Below are 19,864 nucleotides of genomic sequence, written 5' to 3'. Positions count from 1 at the left end.
AGACTATTTCCTCCCCCAGTTTGGGGAAATTTTCAGCAATTATTTCTTCAAATACACTTTCTATCCCTTTCTCTCTTCTTCTTCTGGTACCCCTATAATGTGGATATTGTTCCTTTTGGATTGGTCACACATTTCTCTTAATATTGTTTCATTCCTGGAGATCCTTTTATCTCTCTCTACCTCTGCTTCTCTGTTATCCTGTTCTCTGTTTTCTATTCCATCAATGGCCTCTTGCATCTCATCCAGTCTGATTTAAATCCTTCCAGAGATTTTTTTTATTTCTGTATTCTCCCTCCGATCTTTATCCATTACCTCTTACATATTTCTCTGCAGCTCCATCAGCATTTTTATGACTTTATTTTGAATTCTTTTTCAGGAAGATTGGTTAAGTCTATCTCCCCCAGCTTCCTCTCAGGGTTTGTCTGGATTATTCTTGATTGGATAACATTCTTCTGCCTTTTCATAGTGATAGAGGTAGTCGCGGGCAGTTGACTCGTGTATCAGTGGGGATAACAAAGTCCCTTCCTGCTTGTTGGTTGCCTTCCTCTCCTGCAAAATGGCAACCCCTCGCAGTGTGTGCTGGGCAGCTGCATAGCAACAGGGCCTCTGTGTCTGGCCCAGGCACCTGTGGAGGAGGCTCTGAGTGGTTGCTGTGGGTGTGGCCACTGTCAGGCTGCTCCCCTGCTATGGCGAGGCCACGCCAGAGAGGGAATGGATGGGAGGCTGTTTATGGCCATGAGGGGCCTCAGAGCTGTGCTGACTCACAGAGGTTTAGGGCACCTGGTGTTCTCCAGGATTCCCAGCTGCTGAGCTGAGTGTGCCAGGATGCTTCCATCCAACTGTGAGCCTCCTTTCCCTTTGAAACTTTCAAAAAGTCACTTTTCTTTTATCCCAGGGGCACCAGCTGTGGGGACCCACTTGCAGATTTTACTGCTCCGATTCCCTAATGTCCAGCACACCATGCAATGTGTGTCCGTGCTCCCAGTGCGGATGACTAGGCCTGGGTATTTAGCAGTCCTGGGCTCCCACTCCCTTCCTGTTCCAAATCCTTTCCTCCCACTGGGGAGCTGGGGTGGGGAGCTCGCTCCGATCCTGCCAGGCTACAGCTTCTATCTTACCCCCTTCGTGAGGTGCTAAGTTCTCACAGATGTATATGTAGCCTGGTTGTTATACTGTATCTTCTGGTCACTGTTTTAGGAATAGTTGTATTTGTTGTGTTTTCAAAAATATATATGATTTTGGGAGGAGATTTCCACTGCCCTACTCATGCTGCCATCTTGGTTTCTCCCTCTGAAACCTAGTATGGACATTTTAACAATATTAATTCTTCCAATCCATGAACACAGAATATCTTTCCCTTTGTGTTGGCTTCAGTTTCTCTCACCAGATATGTTCCCAGGTATTTATTCTTTTTGATGCAATTGTAAATGGGATTGTTTTAATTTCTTTCCGATAGTTCACTTTGAATGTATAGAAATGCAACCAATTTTTGTATGATTTTGTACTGCTCTGTTTTACAAAATTCATTTATTCTAACAGTTATTTGGTGGAGTCTTTAGAGTATTCTATATCATGTCATCTGCAAATAGTGAGTTTTACTCCTACCTTTACAATTTAGATGACTTTTATTTCTTTTTCTTACCTAATTGTTCTGGCTAGGACTTCAGTACTATGTTGAAGAAAGTGGCAAGAGTGGGCATCCTTGTCAGTTTCCTTATCTTAGAGAAATCTTTCAGCTTTTCAGGACTAAGTATGCTAGATGTGGCTTTGTCACATATATGGCCTTTATTATATTGACTTGTTTCCTCTATACTTGTTTTGTTAAACACTTTTATTGTGAATGGATTTTCAAATGCTTTCTTCTCTTCTGCTGAGATTATATGATTTTTATCCTTCATTTTGTTAATATGGAATATCACATCAATTGATTTGCAGAGCTTTAACCATCCCTGTATTCCTGGGATAAATCCTTCTTGCTCATGTGATCCTTTTAACTGTTGAATTCAGTTTGCTAATATTTTGTTGAGGATTTTAGAACCTGTATTCATTAGGGATATTGGCTTATAATTTTCTTTTCTTGTGGCATGCTTGTCTGGGTTTTGTATCTAAGCATACCCCTACAAAAACTTTCATGTCACAAAGAGAGAAAGAGAAGAAAGGACCAGAGGACTTAATCCTATTTTCTCGCTGTTTTATGTTTTATAAGTACATGCCTATGAATAATTACTTTATATCTTAGTCCAATTACATTTAGAGTGGTTGAATAAATAAAAGAAAAAAGCCAACTGAGATCTTGCCTACAAAAGACTTACTCAGATGTATGGACAAACAGAGACTGAAAGTGAAAGGATGGAAATAGATCCTATTCAAATGGAAACCAAAGAAACCTGGGATAGCTATTTATATCATACAAAATATACTGTAAGATGAAGACTGTGATAGGAGACAAAGTCATTACATAATGATAAAGGAGTTAATCCAAGAAGAGGCTATAACATTTGTAAATATTTATGCATCAAAAATAGGAACACCTAAATATATAAAGTAACAGATCTAAAGGGAGAGACAGCAGTACAATAATAGAAGGGAACTTTCATCAATGGATATATTATCTAGACAGAATATCAATAAGGAAACATCAGCTTTGAATAACATGTTAGAAAAGATGGACTTAACAGATCTATACAGAACATTCCATCCAAAAGCCACAGAATATACATTGTTCTAAAGTACATATGGAATGTTTTCAGGATAAATCATGTTATACCACAAAACAAGTTTTAATAAATTTAAGATTGAAATCATTTCAAGTACCTTTTCCTATCACAGTGGTGTGAACTAGAAATCAATTACAAGAAGAGAACTGGAAGATTCACACATATATGCAGATTAAACAACTGGTGGGTCAATGATCAAATGAGGAATAAAAAAAACCTTGGGACTAATTAAAATTAACATAGCAAAATTTGTGAGATGCAACAAAAGCAGTTCTAAGAGGGATATTCATAGTGATGAATGCCTACATCAAGAATCATGAGAGATCTCAACTTTATGTTCCGAAGAACCAGAAAAAGAAGAATAAGTGAAGTCCAAAGTTAGCAGGAGGAAGGAAATAAGTATCAGAGTGGAAATTAATGTAATAGACTGAAGAATAGAACTGGTCAATGAAGCTAAAACCTTTTTTAAAAAAGGTAAAATTGACACACCTTCAGCTAGACTAAAAAAAAATTGAAATGAAATAAAAAATGGAAAAGGAGACATTGCAATTGATATCACATACATACAGAGACTACTTCTGACAATTATATGCCAAGAAGTGGAAAAAATGGATAAATTCCTAGAAATATATGAGCTACCAAGACTGAATTATGACAAAATGGAGTTTGAAAAGACTTACTAGTTGTAAGGAGATTGTGTCAGTAATCAGAAATTTTCCAACAAAAAAATGCCAATGCCAGATGGCTTCACTGGTGAATTCTACCAAACATTTAAAGAACTAATACCAATTTTTCTTAAACTTTTCTAAAAAATAGGAGGAAATGCTTCCAAAGTCATTTCTATGAGGCCAGCATTACCCTGATGCCAAATCAGACTCATGATCTCAGCTACCCACGCTGACTCTCAGAGGACCTTGGTTTCCAAGAATAATGCAGGAAGGATGGATGTTCAGCTTGACTCAGCAACCATGTCTTCATTTTATCCTGGAATTGCTTTTTTCATCATTCATGGACTAAGGTCCCATATGAAAGATTCTGGGAGTCAGAAAAAGTCAACACTACCCATGTAAAAGTGAATTAACCAAGATCAAATTGATCCACTACCAGTGGAGGAACCAAGAGACACCACCTCAATATTATATTAAACTCAGACATCTTTGGGCCTTGTTAAAGTCTCTTGAACAGTTTTAACTAGAAATAAATTCTGGTTTTAAAAAAAATTACCCCATCCAATCTGTACTTGGCCTCAGCCAGCACCTCTCAGGGTCTTCACACCCCACACCCCGGCTGTGTCCACATCCTTCTGCTTTTCTTCAGGGTCATTCACGCTCCTTGACCCCATTGCTCAGATGACCTCCATTCTGGCCCACAGCTATGCAGGAGAAGGGAACCAGGAACCCTGTGGGGCTTTGGGCAAGCCAGTGAACCTCAGTTTTCCCAACAGTAAAACCTCCTCCTGTGCTGTCCCCACTGAGAGGCTGTGGGGGGAGACAGTGTGAGTCCCTAGCCAGGGAGGTTCTGGGAGGTGGTCTTACTGCTCACTCCCCGAGCCCCACAGCACTTGCCTGTATGGCCAACTTCAGTCTTCGTTAAACACGGCCTTGTTACACTAAAGTGTGTGTCTCCTCCACCGTCTTCCCACAGCAGCGAGAAGGAACTCTGAGGAGGGCCCTTTTGGAACCCAAGGGACCTTGGCCATTTCTCCCTCATTTTCCTGAATTGTAAGGCCTCTTCCTACTGCAATTTTATCTGAAGGCAAAACAAGTAAAATCCACATGGTTATGTTTTATCCTGAATTAGACATGTTTGAGTACCCTCCTCCTACCATAAGATCCAGCTATCCCACTTCTAGATATTTATCCAAAGGGACTGAAAACAGTAACATGAAAAGACATGTGCACCCCACATTCACCGAAGCATTATTTGCAGTAGTCAAGACATGGAAGCAACCTAAGTGTCCACTGATGGGTGAATGGATCAAGGAAATAGTATTTGTGTGTGTTATTTATCCACAAAAAAGAAGGCAGTGTTCCATCTGCAACAACATGGATGGACCTACAGAGTATTACGCTCAGTGAAATAAGTTAAACCTAGAAGGTATCATGCTGCTAAGTAAAATACTGTATGATCTTGCTTACCTGTGGGATCACAAAAAACAAAACAAAATCCAAAACTCGCAGATGCACAGAACAGATTGGTGGTAGGCAGATGGGTAGGGAGGGTTCAGATGAGATGCGTGAAGGTGGTCAAAAGGTACAAACTTCCTTTTATGAATAAGTCATAGGGATGTAATTACAGCATGGCCACTATAGTTAGTATTGTATATATGAAAGTTGTTAAGAGTAGTTTTTACCACAAGAAAAAATAATTTGTAACTATATGTGGTGATGGATGTTAACTAGACTTACTGGGGTCATTTTGCAATATATATGAATACCAAATCGTGTTGTATACCTGAAATGAATATGTCAATTATACCTCAGAAGATTTTTGTATAAATTTACTTTCTTTTTATGTAAGACCTACATACCTCTTGACCTGAAATCACTAAAATATTTATTATCTGGTCCTTTGTATAAGAGGTTTGCCAACCTGTTTTAAAGCATGAATTAGAAAATGTCATTCACTTATTTTAAATTGTTAAATGAATTGTCAGTTGTCCAAACATTTCAGAACACGTGACTTTGGAGTGTAGATTCTGATGAAGGCACACAGGAGCTTGTGTGCAGCTAGGACTGATTTAATGCCCAACTCAAGACTCATTTTGGTGGTAAAACAAACATTTAGGAAATGCATAATAACTATTTTTCTCTTTTTCAGCAACAATTCTTGTGGAAAGTACTGTTACAAGCAATTGTACTTAGTTTTTGTTTTCTTAATTTTAGATAATGTTTATGGCAATAATAATAATCCCATGTAGTGGAGGTAACTTTTCTTAAGTTACTGGTTTTAACTTTATTTGGGTGTTTTGAATGACATCACTTATTCTCCATTTCTTGCATGCCAGCTGTCAAATGTATCTGCACTTCACTTACTCCACAAGTACTCAGAGTCTTATTTCGTGCTGTGCACCCTCCAGCTGTCTAGCATGATGTGGTGTCACAGCGGGTGCCAGCCGTCAGGGCACTCTTATCTGAGGACTATGGGCACCAAAAGGAGGCCATGAAAGTAAATGTGATTAAAATAGGAACCCAAAACAGGCAGAAGGTTTTTGATACTTTAGATTGAAAAATAATTACTGATACACATTTTCATGTGATTAGAATTATAATTTAAATGTGCCCCTGAGCCTTAAAAAAAAAATCAAGGGTTAGTTTTGCTGGGTTTTAATTTTTCCAACATTGTATGTTAGCATACAGTTTATTTCTCATTCAGTTTTTCAGAATGCATAATTTTGGTTAAAATTTAGGTACTTACATAAAAATGGCCTTGTCAGGCTTCCTGAATATTTGTTTTAACACTTGATATTCAAATCATTTTCTCCTGAAGCATCTATCTGTTATTAGATGCTCATTTTCTTGTCCACTGGTCCCTCTCTTCCACAGCCATACTTTTCATGGCCTTGTCTGTAATTGGAGTAGATCTCCAAAAATATTTTCCTGGTCTTCATTAAATTCAGCATCTTCATAGAATATTCATCAATCACAGTAAGATTTCAAATTTTAATTATATTTTGTTATTTGGGTTAATGCCAAACCAGTCAAGTATGACAGTGACTCAGTGAAGCAGAAACAAATACTAGTGGCAAACAGGGAGGGTCTGAGTAGTCACTAGTTATATAATCAGTTCATTTTTGCATATTTTATGTGTTACATTTCTTCCTTACCCAAATTCCTAAGTTTGAAGATTTGCATAATAAATTCTCAGCAAAAAGAACTCCTTTCTGTTTTGATTTATACACTCAATCCTGATCCCATAGATCCAAAACAAACCAAGATAATGAGTCAACTTTCTGGAAGAAATTAGTAACAGGTGTGAGTGGCTTCTGAATCACAGGGTCATGCAGTGTGTGCCTGTGTCAATAATGGTCTCAAGTAAAGTGACAAAAAAGGAAATCTGAAGTGGTTCCATTCAGAGACCAGAATCCCTGTTACATCATAACACTTCTTTTTTAATTGGAGTCAATAATATATTGATTTCAGGTGTAAAATGTAGTGATTCAACTATATGCATTATGTAATGCTCATTAAGTATACTTATCATCGCTCCAAAGTTATTACAATATTATTGACTATATTCCCTATGCTGTACTTTTTATCCCTCTGACTTTTTTTAATTGGAAGTTTGAACCTCTTTATATCCTTCACCTATTTTTCCCATCTCCCCCAGGCAACCACCAGTTTATTCTCTGTTTTACTTTTTTATATTCTATATATAAGTGGAATCATATTGTATTTGTCTTTGACTTATTTCATTTAGCACAATACTCTCTAGGTCCATCCATTTTGTCATGAATGGCAATATTTTATTTTTTATGGCAGAGTAATATTCCACTATGTATATGTACCACATTTTATCCATTCATCTATGGATGGATACTTCAGCAAGGGAAACAAAAACAATAATAAACAAGTGGGACTATATCAAACTAACAAGCTTCTACAAAGCAAAGGACATCATCAGTAATAGGCAACCTACTGAATGGGAGAATATACTCACAAATCATTTGTCTGATAAAGGTTTAATATCAGAAATAAAGAACTCATACAACACACACACAAAAAAATCTGGGCAGAAGACCTGAAGACATTTTTCCAAAGAAGACATACAGATGCCAACAGGCACATGAGAAGATGCTCCACATCGCTAATCATCAAGGAAATGCAAATCAAAACCACAATGAGATACCACCTCACACCAGTGAGAATGGCTACCATCCAAAAGGCAAGAAATAACAAGTGTTGGCAAGGATGTGGAGAAGGGAACCCTCATGCACTGCTGGTGGGAAAGTCAGTTGGTGCAGCCACTGGAAAGCAGTGTGGAGGTTCCTCAAGAAACTAAAACTAGAAATACCATACAACCCAGTAATTCTGCTCTTAGGAATTTACCCTAAGAAAAAAAAATCTCTGATTCAAAAAGACACATTCACCCCTATGTTTACTGCAACATTATTTACAATAACCAAGACAGCCCAAGTGCCACGACGCTGTTTTAACCCACTGAGAACTCTCCAGATAAACTGTTTGCTATTAATGATTTGCTTGGATACTTGCTCGGTGATTCCTGTTTGCCTGTGTGACTTCCCTGCACCTCTCCCTTCAGCTCTTCAGTATCATGACTTGGTAAATAGTAGGACAAATGGAAGATAACCTCTGCTAGAAAATAAAAGCTTTTGAAAGGCCATGGCAGAAGCGGAAATAACGTTTCTCTCAGATGCCAAGAGTTCTTGTGTGCTCCTCTTGTCTCTGTCCTAATTAACTCCTGAGCGAAGCCATTTCCCTCTCATGGGACATCTGCCTGCTTAGGGTAGAGGGTGGAGGGATTTGGGTTTCCACCTGTCTGCATCATGCCTCATAGAGAACTAGGAGGGTAAAATAAGATCCCTTGTTTTAGTTCGTGAAAATGAATACAATTACATGAAAAGTTACAGTACATTTAGAAAAAAATAGGTTGAAATACTTTCAACTTTTAGTATCACTAGTTTTTAAGTATGCTTTTAATTATGTATTTAGGAATATTTTATTCAAGGATTTTTAATTTATTACTCCTGAAAATTTATCACAATTGCTTAATGAAAAGTAAAATGAATTCTGATAAAGTTCCTGATAATCCAAAAATGATCCAAATCATAAGATTTTTAAATAACTTTGTAAGTAAAAGCTTAAAAATTATCATCAAAAAGCAAACATACCTGTCTTGGTTTAAATATACGTAATAAAAAGTTTTGACATATATGAATATTTTGTGCAAATAAATATAGAAATGACTTTAACAATACCTAAAGCAGTATTCTGGTCAGTCTTTGTGGCATTGTTTGTACTGATCATTTACTTACTGCATACTTCTGCGGCAAACTTCAATCTGTTATGTCCATATTTTCAAGCACCAGTCAACCTGTTGGAAACAAATATTTTGCCTTAAATGATAACACCCGGCTCACTTACTTATTGGGCCACTTAGAAGTCATTGAATGTGTGTGGGGTCTCCTCCACACCTCAGTTCTCCAAATGAAGAATTTGTAACAGTCATTAGCATCACAATCAAGGAATTGTTCTTCCTTCTGAACTGGTGCGGGTCTCAGTCATTTGTTAAAAATCATTGGTAATTCCCAGGGTTTTACACCACTCCAGAGAAACTTCTACAAGATGTGCAAGGGAGACTAAAATTGAATTTTCAAAAAACACATGTTAGGAGTAGGCTTGGCTGTTTTCCCCAGTGAGGTGACAGGCGAGGAGTCTAGGATACCCGTGATGCCAGAGTTCTTGTTTGCAGAGCCGAAGAATGAGCTTCACGAACAGTCAAGGTAGGAGAGCAAGGTACAGGTTTTTATTTAGAGATACAGTGAAAGGACAGAGCTCCCAGCTCACGCCAGGAGGGGACAAGAGAGTCTGTGGTGGTGTGTTGTCTAGGGAGTTTTATAGGCAGTTGAGGATTTTTCGAGAATATGAAAAAGCTTAGGGGTGTGGACTTGTTAAGTGGTCCCTGAATATTAAAAATTAACTTAACATAAGGAATTTCCTGCCTTGATTTCTCTCCAGGACACCTGCTCCTGAGTCCGGGAGCACATCAAAAGGCTGCCTGCCCAGCCCCCAAGGTGGGCTGAGGTATTGTCTACTTGCTAAAGAATCCTGCCTCTTGAACTTCCTGTGTGTTAAAATGCAATCTTATCTTCAAGATGGAATTCTTCCTGCCTTTTACCATGCCGTCTACAGCTGGGTCTGCATGCTAAGTTAGTTGCTCAGTTTGCAGAATCACCTTGTCAGATCCAAAGGAGGAAAGACAGCACATAGGCCTGGGCCTTTTAGTATGCTAAAGTGAATCTTACACATGGTTACAAATGATTAGCATAATAAAATATGTACTACTCTTCTTCATCTGGGGAACATTAACTGATTTCACTGAAGAATGATTCTAGAGCTCAATGTTTAACATAGAGTTTTAGCAGGAGGGTTTCCTTGCATGTAGTTACATTGCTCTGACTGCAGATATCCCACCCTGCCCCCTCTGGAGGCCCTCACCCTACTCTGACTACATCCATGGTCCCTGTCTCATTCCCCCCTCTACAGATAGAGACCCGAGCTGCTGCTAGGGAAAGAGGGTGATGACTGCTCTGGCTGCTTCATGCTGTGAGGGGGCGCAGTAAGGGGTGCAGCTAGGTTTCCATCAGTGGTCATTCGCGAGGGCCTCCGGAGATGGGCACTTCTATTCCAGGTTCCATTTCTATTACTATTTGCAGTTTTGTGGCTTCTAGGCAAGATAGAACAAATTGTGTTATTAGGTTAAGTAGCAATATCTGGAGTCGGATTTTCCATTCTGGAAGGACAAACTTGATGAGATTAAGAATGCATGGTTGAATATGAGAACTAGAAATAGTAAAACTTTAATTGAAGTGATAGGAGAAAACTAAAACCTCTGGGAAATCATAGCCAGATATTTTGAAGAAGCTAGAATTTTGGATCTAGTTTATGTCTCAGTGACTAGTAGTAGGGTTTAGTATGGACAAGGCTGCATTATTGAAACAATACTTTTCTCCAAAATCACCCTCATTTTTATTAGAAGTAACCAGATTAAGAAAATAATTAACACTTGGCTTTATTATTTGCATAAGTGCAGCAAGAAGAGCAATTGATTACATAGGCTCTTTTAAATGTGCTTTGCTGGAACTTTTTGTAAGGAATTTTAGATTGAACTTTTAAAGGCCTCTTGAGGCCAGACAGCCAAGCCAGACTTGCCATCAGGTTGTGCCTGCAATAACTGTAGATTTGGGGTGAATTCCTCTCTTCTCGAGGTCCCCCAAGACATCCTGAGGTTGCTGCACCTGCCAGGAAGTGACCTTCCTTACTCACCTGGTAAGGCTGCTGGGAACCCTTTAAGCAAGGTACCAGGCCAGTTCTTCCAAGGGGCTTTGCTGGCTTTATAAAGTCAACCTTAGTTCCTTAAAGCTGTTCATATCTGAGCTTTATGCACGTGTCTCTCAGGTATGACATTCCAGTCAAAGCCTTGGTAGTATAACCTGTGTTTTTAATTGGTCCTCTTACAAGGAAAGCAGGTTCTTATTGAACTTATGCAAATAAACGTACTGCCATGAAATATAAAAGTACTCATTGAGAGTTTTTAAATTCTGGAGGGATCAGGTAGAGAGAAAGATAAATGTTTCAATTCTGCTTATAAAGGTATTGTCATTTATGAAACTGTTGTCAGTCAGCTTAAGAGAAAAAGCTTTAAACACTTTATTAGCAACATTTGAAACAAAAAGCCACAAAATCATCTTCCTTAGTTTATTTAATCTTAGGTAACCAATACCTGTTCTGCTGAAATCTAGTTCTTTACGAGCTTAGGAGTAATAAAACAGTGACTATAAATGACAAAAGACTTATGACAAAAGACAATGTTTAAAGATCTGATGAGAGCTTACTGTAAGGCAGTTGACATAAGGAAATTCTAATATTTCTGTAACACAAAACATTCAGTAACAAAGTTTGGCATCATTCCCTTTGACAGTGCTTTCCAGGTAAATATATATCAGACAAATAAGCCAAATTAGCCAAATACTTTCTCCAATGAGAAAAAAATTCCTCTGACATGTTCCAGGGGCCCTCTGGAAAATATCAGAGTTAACTGGAGGTAAAAGCACCTTTTTGTATTTGATTTTTTTTTTTGGCACTTGCTTATGTAGGATTATAGGTTGCCATGAAGTAATACTTATCCATTTAACTAGAATGACAACAAAATACCTCAAAGGCAAATAAAGAAGGTTACACAGTTGTTAGCAAAGTTTGGCTTTTAGTTCTTTTAATATTAAGATCTCATTTTCTTAAATACTCTGTGACAACTCACTGAGACTTTAAGCATGAGAAACTGCTTTGATAAAACAGAGAACTTTTTGCAATCTTTCAATATTAAGAGCAGACTAACAGTTAAGAAAACTTTCTTTTTAAATGAAAACAAAATTCTAATTTTGCTGTGTACTTGATGCCGAGACTCATTTGCTTTAATTTTTTATAGCATGACCATATTAAATTTTCTATAAACTTTCTACAACTTTCTTTTTACATTTAGAGTTCTCTCTCTAAATAAACAGCTGTACTTTAGAACAAAGTTACTTTCTTTTACCAAAAGACACATTCTTTAGCATGCAGAAATGTTTTCCTTGTTACTTTAAGTAGTTTTAATTAGAACTTAAAACCATTAGGTACCTTAATTTTTAGTGAACACTGAGAAGTAGGCTATTGTAAACTGTTACACTAGCATGCTTTGGATTGACAAGTTTATGAACATTTTATAATTTCTGTAACCATGAGCTTTACAACACAATTTCTCACTAAGTACAAAATATATCTTCTTAATTTAGCAAAACTTTAAGGTTTTAGGTTACCACAAAGATTCTCAGGCTGCAGGTAGGTATACACCCCCTAACACACAATTATTATTAAGAAGTTCACTTGCTATGTTTAGTTTACTCATTCTTAACAACTATGCTATTCTACTTACAAAACCTTTTACTGAATATTAGACAAAGTCAAGCCTCTAAGCATTTTATTCTTGAAAGATTTAGCAGATAACATCAACTTAAGTGACTTTAGGTAAACTTAGGCAGCTGATAACCATAAGGACATGTCCATTTCAGTTCAACTTAAATTAGCATTAATACTTAACATTTTCCATTAGCATTCTCTGGAAGTTTTAGAATGCCCAATTTTCACAAGCACTTGTCTTTAAATCAATTTCATTAATACCATCAGGAGGTAGAAAAATCTTTCATCTACATGCTTAGATACACAAACATACAGAGACATAATGACTACAGTTAGCAACACTCTTCATAAAAAGAACATATACACAGACAGATAAACTGACACAGAGACTTGAGTTACTGATATCCAATTGCCTTTCCTTTTAGCTTATTTGACTAAAAGTATCTCAGTTTTCAAGAATACACTCTACAGGTGGGCAGTTTATATAACTGGGTTAAGGTTTAGATGGCCCCAGACTAACAGGGCCGATGAAGTCTCTGAACTTATAGGGACTATGTGTGTCCAGGGGGCTGGAAATGAAATGCAAGCACAATTCTAGCTCCAGTCATTTAAACCCAGGCTGTATTGCAGAAGATACATTTCTTCTGTTTCAGGGAGTCTAGTTTAAAAACCTCTCAATTTTTGAAGATAATGAACCCAATAAGAAGAATAGATTTCTACCAAAATAATTTAGAAAACTAGTTCCATATTCGAGTCCATGGGACTTTTGACTTATTTTCCTTCCTTGCATTAAAATAAATATAGCTGCATAACCTTATTATATTGTATACTTCTCTCAGGGGCCAAGCCTCTCCATTAGAGAGCTTGTATTGAGGCCAGGCTTGTGTGCAGAAGATATGACACTTTTTTTTCAGGGTCTGGGGATCAAAATTGCTCACAGTTCCTCAGAATGCATGCCAGAGGTGTGTCCAGCTTTAACCTTGAAGAGGATGCTCCCATCAGACAGAGAGAGAGAAAGACAGGTGTCTAGCACCTGGTCAGCCTTTCTCTGTGAAGGTGTCCCCTCTCCTTGGAGCCTGGGTGACAGTGGTCAATCACCCTCTCTGCCAGGCCTACTAGATTTAACCACTTCTTACCAGCATGGCCCGCACCTTGCCTTGATTCCCCTCTTTCCTTCCTACTCAGCAAGAGTTGCCTCGGAGCTCTGGATTTAGTGGGACCTTACCAGTGTGCTCCTACTTTACCCCTTTTGGGAGTTTCCCTAGTTTTCTGTGCACGAGCTTTCCTTGAGCGCTCCCTGCCTGTCAGATAAGTGCAGGGACTTTGTGACTTCTTGCTGCCAGAGCCCTGATCTAAGTCACAAGCCTGTCTTGCTTTCCCGGAGCTGCAGAAAAGGAAATGCCTAGCCCCAGGACGACTGCCTCTAAGGAAAGGAGATCAACAGAGTAGAGCTATTTGCATGTTGGTCTCAGTTTTCGGCTTGATTACTTTACAGACTTCATTTACATTACACAGGAGAAAGTGGCTCAGGCCTAAGAGGACTGCTTTGAATGGAGAGCAAGGGAACTTTTTGCTAAGGCCAGAAATAAAATTCAGGGGCTGCCACGGACATTTATGGGGGGTGGGGCCTATACTCTCAAACACCGGTTTCTGCCACTGCCTGGAAATTATCTTGCCAGTCACTCACTATAACAAATCTGATCTATGAGACAAGAGGTCAGGTGTCATCTGCGACTCTCACATAGGCAGCAGCCTAGCCGGAGGTTCACTCAGCACTGTCGGATCAATCAGCCAGAGCCAAGATCCAAGGACCGCTGTCTTCTAGTCCGGTCTGCCCTCGGAGTCCGCAGATTAGAATAGGAAAGTAGGAAATCGGCTCAGCCACTCCCAACATTCCCGTCCATCGGAGGCGGGGGATCAAGGAGCGGCAGACACCGGGAAACCTTTCACCCGAGACTTAAGACTGGTAGCCGACACTAATCATCTTTTAAGTGGCTAACGGGTGCCCAGACACATTTTTATGAGATAAAAAGTACAGCATTTAGTTAGGAATAAGAGTGGAGCATGGATCTCCTACCTTGCGGTGGTGAGCATCAGGTTCCCTGAAATTGATGAAGTTAGAAGGGAGTTAGGGATGCCCCCTGCCTCACTGAGGCCAGGGCGGCCTGAAGAAGCAGGTTGGAAGTCAGAGACGACAGAGAGGCGCTCCTCGTGGACACCCAGGTGGGCTGTCGGGGTCTGATTCCAGGCACGCGGGCCTTTGAGAAGGTGCTGAAGTGTAGCCTCAGCCTAGACTCTCACAGTTGCCCACAGCCTCCCTCAGTCCCTCGCATCCAGGGAGATGCCTCTGAAAGGGAATCCTGGCCTCCACTCAGGTGACTTTCCCGGCTCCCAACGGAGACGGGGGATCCACTGAGGGAGACGCAGGGGAACCTGTCGCTCGAGACTTTGAGATCGGCAGCCAGGCTAGTCCCATTTAAGTGGCTGACAAGCGCCCGATGTTGTGTGTCACAGAGGGCTTCCTTCTATAAAGACGGTGAAAGAAAAGGCAGGCTTGGATGCCGATACTCACCTCTGAAGTTATCCCGGGCATGCGGGGGTTCTTGTTTGCAGAGCCGAAGAATGAGCTTCACAAACAGTCAAGGTAGGAGAGCAAGGTACAGGCTTTTATTTAGAGATAAAGTGAAAGGACAGCTCCCGGCTCACGCCAGGAGGGACAAGAGAGTCCGTGGTGGTGCGTTGTCTAGGGGGTTTTATAGGCAGTTGAGGATTTTTCGAGAACATGAAAAAACTTAGGGGTGTGGACTTGTTAAGTGGTCCCTGAATATTAAAAATTAACATAAGAAATTTCCTGCCTTGATTTCTCTCCAGGACACCTGCTCCTGGGTCCGGGAGCACATCAAAAGGCTGCCTGCCCAGCCCCCAAGGTGGGCTGAGGTATTGTCTACTTGCTAAAGAATCCTGCCTCTTGAACTTCCTGTGTGTTAAAATGCAATCTTATCTTCAAGATGGAATTCTTCCTGCCCTTTACTATGCCGTCTACAGCTGGGTCTGCATGCTAAGTTCGTTGCTCAGTTTGCAGAATCACCTTGTCAGATCCGAAGGAGGAAAGACAGCACATAGGCTTGGGCCTTTTAGCATGCTAAAGTGAATCTTACACATGGTTACAAATGATCAGCATAATAAAACATGTGCTACTCTTCTTTATCTGGGGAACATTAACTGATCTCACTGAAGAATGATTCTAGAGCTCAATGTTTAACATAGAGTTTTAGCAGGGGGGGTTTCCTTGCATGTAGTTACATTGCTCTGACTACAGATATCCCGCCCTGCCCCCTCCGGAGTCCCTCACCCTACTCTGACTACATCCATGGTCCCTGTCTCACCCAGCCACTCATTCGGTGCCATGTGGCTCTTTGGTCTTGAGAGTAGAAGTATTTGACTCAAGTGTCAGCAGCTCCCCCAGAAGAACATCTGAGTTACATCAACAGTAACTTATTTAGTGCTCAGGTTCAAAGAACTAGGAAAGTTGCCCATGTCTAATTCTGTGATTATTTTTCCTAGGGCCCACGGATCTCAGCGTTAAGAGGCAGCTGGCCACCAGCTCAGGGCCCTCCAGCAGCTCAAGCTCCAGACCTCAGCTGAGTCCGACTGAAATCAATGCTGTGAGACAGCTGGTTGCTGGGTATCGAGAATCAGCTGCATTTTTACTGCGTTCTGCAGATGAACTAGAAAATCTTATTTTACAACAGAACTGATTGAATGCCAATCCTATTCACTGGGGTCTGAATTTGCAGTTTCCACTAATGACATTCTGATTGCTCAGCAGAGACTTCTGGTCTCACTGCAGTCTTAAGAGAAATACTTCCATCCTGCCACATGGTCCTTGGTCCATACAGTGATGTGTTAGGCGCTGCAAGGGAACTCTGGCCTCTGAAGCCCTTGAGATGCTTTAATGTGTCCAGCCTACTGCTTTTGTTTTATTGTCAGCTCAAATACTGGGGCAAGAAAGGCTGTATATTCCTAATTCAAGGATATTCAAGGATAAAGCAGAAGAAGCCTGTGGTATAAAGAAATAGCTCAAGACCCAACTGAAATATTGATGGAATTTGCTGACTTAATGGACTGAAAGCTGCAGTATCTGGCAAAAAAAAAAAAAAAAAAAAAAGAGCCAAACTTCTTGTTGCTACAGGATATTACAATGAAACGGATCTTGTATTTTAAAGAAAAATATGTAATTTTTATAAAAAGAAAACTTGTTTTTCATTCAAAAATGTCATTTTTACTTTGGTAACTTTTTCATAGGTCCTTAAAGAAAACTGTTTTGAGAAACTATTGTAAGAATCTTTTCCACGTCCCTTTGCCTTCTCTTCTTTCCAAATTCTTTCTAAGAAAAAAAAAAAAAACACTTGATGCTGAGAAAAAAAAAACAACAACCCCTTGCCTACATTCTTTAAATCGTCACATCAGGAACTACTTCTAAGAGAAGCCTACATTTCTGCACTTTGCTGATCTCAAGCATCCACTCAACATTGCAGTTTTCCCATAGTGGTCTTCATTACAGAATTTTTAATTAAATAAAAGACATAGCATTGAAAAAAAATCACACCTTGGTTTCTCACAGCTGTTCACCCCGGGCTGCAGCTGCTGACTTACACATGTCCTTCCAGCAGCAACTGGACGTTGATGATTGAATGTTAAGAGGTTGCAAGTGACAATCTGAAAATTTGCACTCTTGTGTGTAGTTTTTTCATTTCTCTATTTCACAGTTTCCAAAAAGACCATTACCTCTCCTGATATGATTTGTATAATTTGAAGTTCTAGTAAAAAGGATGTAAAGAACTCCCAGTGGATGCAGCTGCAATGAACTGTCCTCTCCTATTCCCACCCTTTGCCCTTCTCTTATTTTATAGTGTCGAATACACATGAATGGTGTTTTCTTTGTGCACTGAGGCAAGCCCATTTTTTAAATATTTAGGGAGAAGTACATCACTCTACGCTTCTTGTACAATTTTTTTTTTTAGCTTTGTTTGGATTACAAATTCTTTGTGCATTCCTGAATTTGCCTTATTTCATGTAAATGTATGTCATTCAGTTTTTGATAATGAGTTGAAGGATATTTCTTACCTACTTGTTACATATAGTTTTTAAAGTAATGACTGTGATTGTGACCAAGTAATGTGCACTTTTTCTTGTAACTGTGGACATTGCTATGCTTTTTTCTTCTAGTGTTTCTAGAATTACTGTTCTTTACAGTTATGTAAACAAAAAGAATTTTTGTGATACTGTTGGTGAATATAATGTGAAAATCTTATTGATAATATGAGTATTTTGGATATACATAGATGCACAAACATCTTTTAAGGTGTGGATTTGGAGTTTGCTTATTTAAATGAAAATTCAAAAATTGAGGGCTGGTATAATTTTCCTGTTTGGTTTAATAAACAGATTTCTGTGTTAAAACAGTGATTGTGAAAACTTACAAACTTTCTGAATGACATAATACTTAACTTTTAGAAGTTTGTTTTAAAAATATGAAATGTTATTTTGTGTCCAACATTTAGCACAGAATTAACAGTCTAAACTGACATCTCAGGAATATCCCAAGGTTGCAGAGTCTCAACATGAAGTCTTAAAAGAGTTTATTCCAAGAAGGAGTAAAAGCAATCAGCAAACCAAGGATATTTCATTTGATTATTTAATCTGATTTAAGAATCAGCTTTTATTTCTCATTTTTACATGAGTAATCTGGCTTTTTTGGTCACTTCTGATTCAACATCTGGGGAGAAACCTCTACCTGTTTAAATGCCTGTTTCATTCTTAGCATTTTGTTGTAATAGTATTCGAAGGCTTTGACGTGGTTGCTATTTCACAAAATCTAATTCACAGGTTTGAGTTCAGTGTAGACGTTAAAAATTCTTAATAGTGATAATGAAGCAAATGAGCATAACTTCCAGCAAGGTGCTATTGTTTTCATAAAATGTTCACCTTAAATTATAACTTGGGCCTACCCACCAAGGACTAAATTCCCCAATGGCTTTTTGTACATAGAATGAGGGAACTAGGACTCCCGTCATTTCCTGGGGGAGCTCAGAGGCCAAGATGAAGTAAAATTTTGTTTTCCTTGTCCTTTGTGACTTGTACCTAAAAACACCTTAGTCCTCTTTACACTGTCACAGGAGAATAAAGAGATTTTTATAATGCATTTTAGAGAAATGGTGCAGGTTCATATTCTTACTCAAATGAGGTGCTAGAAAACTATCATAAACACAGACATCAAATAGAAGTTTCTGTCATTTCTGCCACCTTGTGTTCCATACAACACTTTGTCACATGTGTGTGACTTTCACAGTGAATAAGAAGATATGCTTTCAAATAATCACAGAGAATAAAAACACAGGCAGTTCCTGAATTTTCTGAAATTGCAAAGTTCAAGTGACACCACTCAGAAAAAGGGCATCCAGATGTACCCCCCACTATCCACTGATCACCTCTCAAAGCAACCCCAGGAGACAGGGATGGCAAGAGCCCAGGCAGCCTGACGCCAGAGCCTGCACTGCTCACTGCACCTGCTGCCTCCCAGGTGCTAAACAGTCACACACTACATGGTAACTTGGACTCAGCCCTTTACACTGAAGTCAGCAGTTTTGTGTAGATAAGTAACAATTACTAAAATTGCACTTGATGTCAAATAAAACATTTAACTAAGCACTGAGAGTTTTATCCTGCTTTCAAAGATTTAATTTCCTTATGTTCTCTATGAACAGTAAAACCCACCACTAATGAAAATCAAATATGTAAAGCTAAAGGGCAGGCAGTGATTGTTTTTTTTAAAAATGATGGGTTCCAGTGGAGAATCCAGCAGAGAAAGGTAGAAGGGATTGTCCAGCTGAATCCGTGTGTGTTCATTCACCTGGACATTTAATCTTGGGCACAGTGCTCTCCTATTATAATTAATCCTGACACCTTAACACAAGTATCATTCAGAGATTAAGCACTGTATGCCAAAAATATTTTTTAATTTCATATAGTTGTTTCAAATATCTGTTCATAGAAAAAAGATTAAAAAATAAAGCAGGTAGACATTTAACAGTTTATCTTTTAAAGTATGTTTGGGATGAGGAAATTTGGTAAAGGATTGAGTGCAAGTTAACTTACTGACATTATGTTAGTTAGAGCTCATCTTACTCAAGAAAAAGATTTTGAAGAGAGAGAAAATGTTACTGTGTAGAGTACCCTGTCTCATTTTAAGGTTAGTCACTTTCAATGTTTCATTCTATTTTCTGATTACAAAAGAAATGCAGGAAATACAGGAAAAGAAGGAAAAAAATAATCCCAGCATCCATAGAGAAAAGTAACAATTTACAGCACATCTTTCATATTTTATCTAAACAGGTATACCAGAGTTTTTCACTTGATTTTGTCTACACTGTGTATGGTGTTTCCTCATCTGTTTTTCCAACCTAACACTATGCCATGAATATTCCCCACATCAGGTACTGTGCTTGAATA

The 19,864-nt window shown here is 38.9% G+C and overlaps 1 protein-coding gene across 6 annotated transcripts in view; it reads left to right on the top strand.

The window, feature by feature from the left end:
* NOL4 (nucleolar protein 4) overlaps positions 1 to 17,812 on the top strand; it is a 383,263-nt gene extending 365,451 nt beyond the window's left edge. For 2 of the 6 annotated variants that reach the window (XM_073212740.1, XM_073212739.1), the window contains one exon: positions 15,917 to 17,808. In XM_073212740.1, coding sequence (XP_073068841.1) covers positions 15,917 to 16,110 — 194 coding nt within the window. In that variant the 3' untranslated portion in view covers positions 16,111 to 17,808. Of the gene's footprint in view, positions 1 to 15,916 lie in introns of all 6 variants that reach the window. The other 4 variants (XM_073212741.1, XM_073212742.1, XM_073212744.1 and 1 more) reach the window with 3 other exon arrangements.
* Positions 17,813 to 19,864: the final 2,052 nt, after the last annotated feature.

This window comes from Manis javanica, chromosome 9, assembly GCF_040802235.1.
Source record: "Manis javanica isolate MJ-LG chromosome 9, MJ_LKY, whole genome shotgun sequence".
In the NCBI taxonomy this organism is placed as follows: Eukaryota; Metazoa; Chordata; class Mammalia; order Pholidota; family Manidae; genus Manis; species Manis javanica.
The sequence above is the reverse complement of the archived record's forward strand: the minus strand, read 5'-3'. Positions and strand labels throughout refer to the sequence as shown.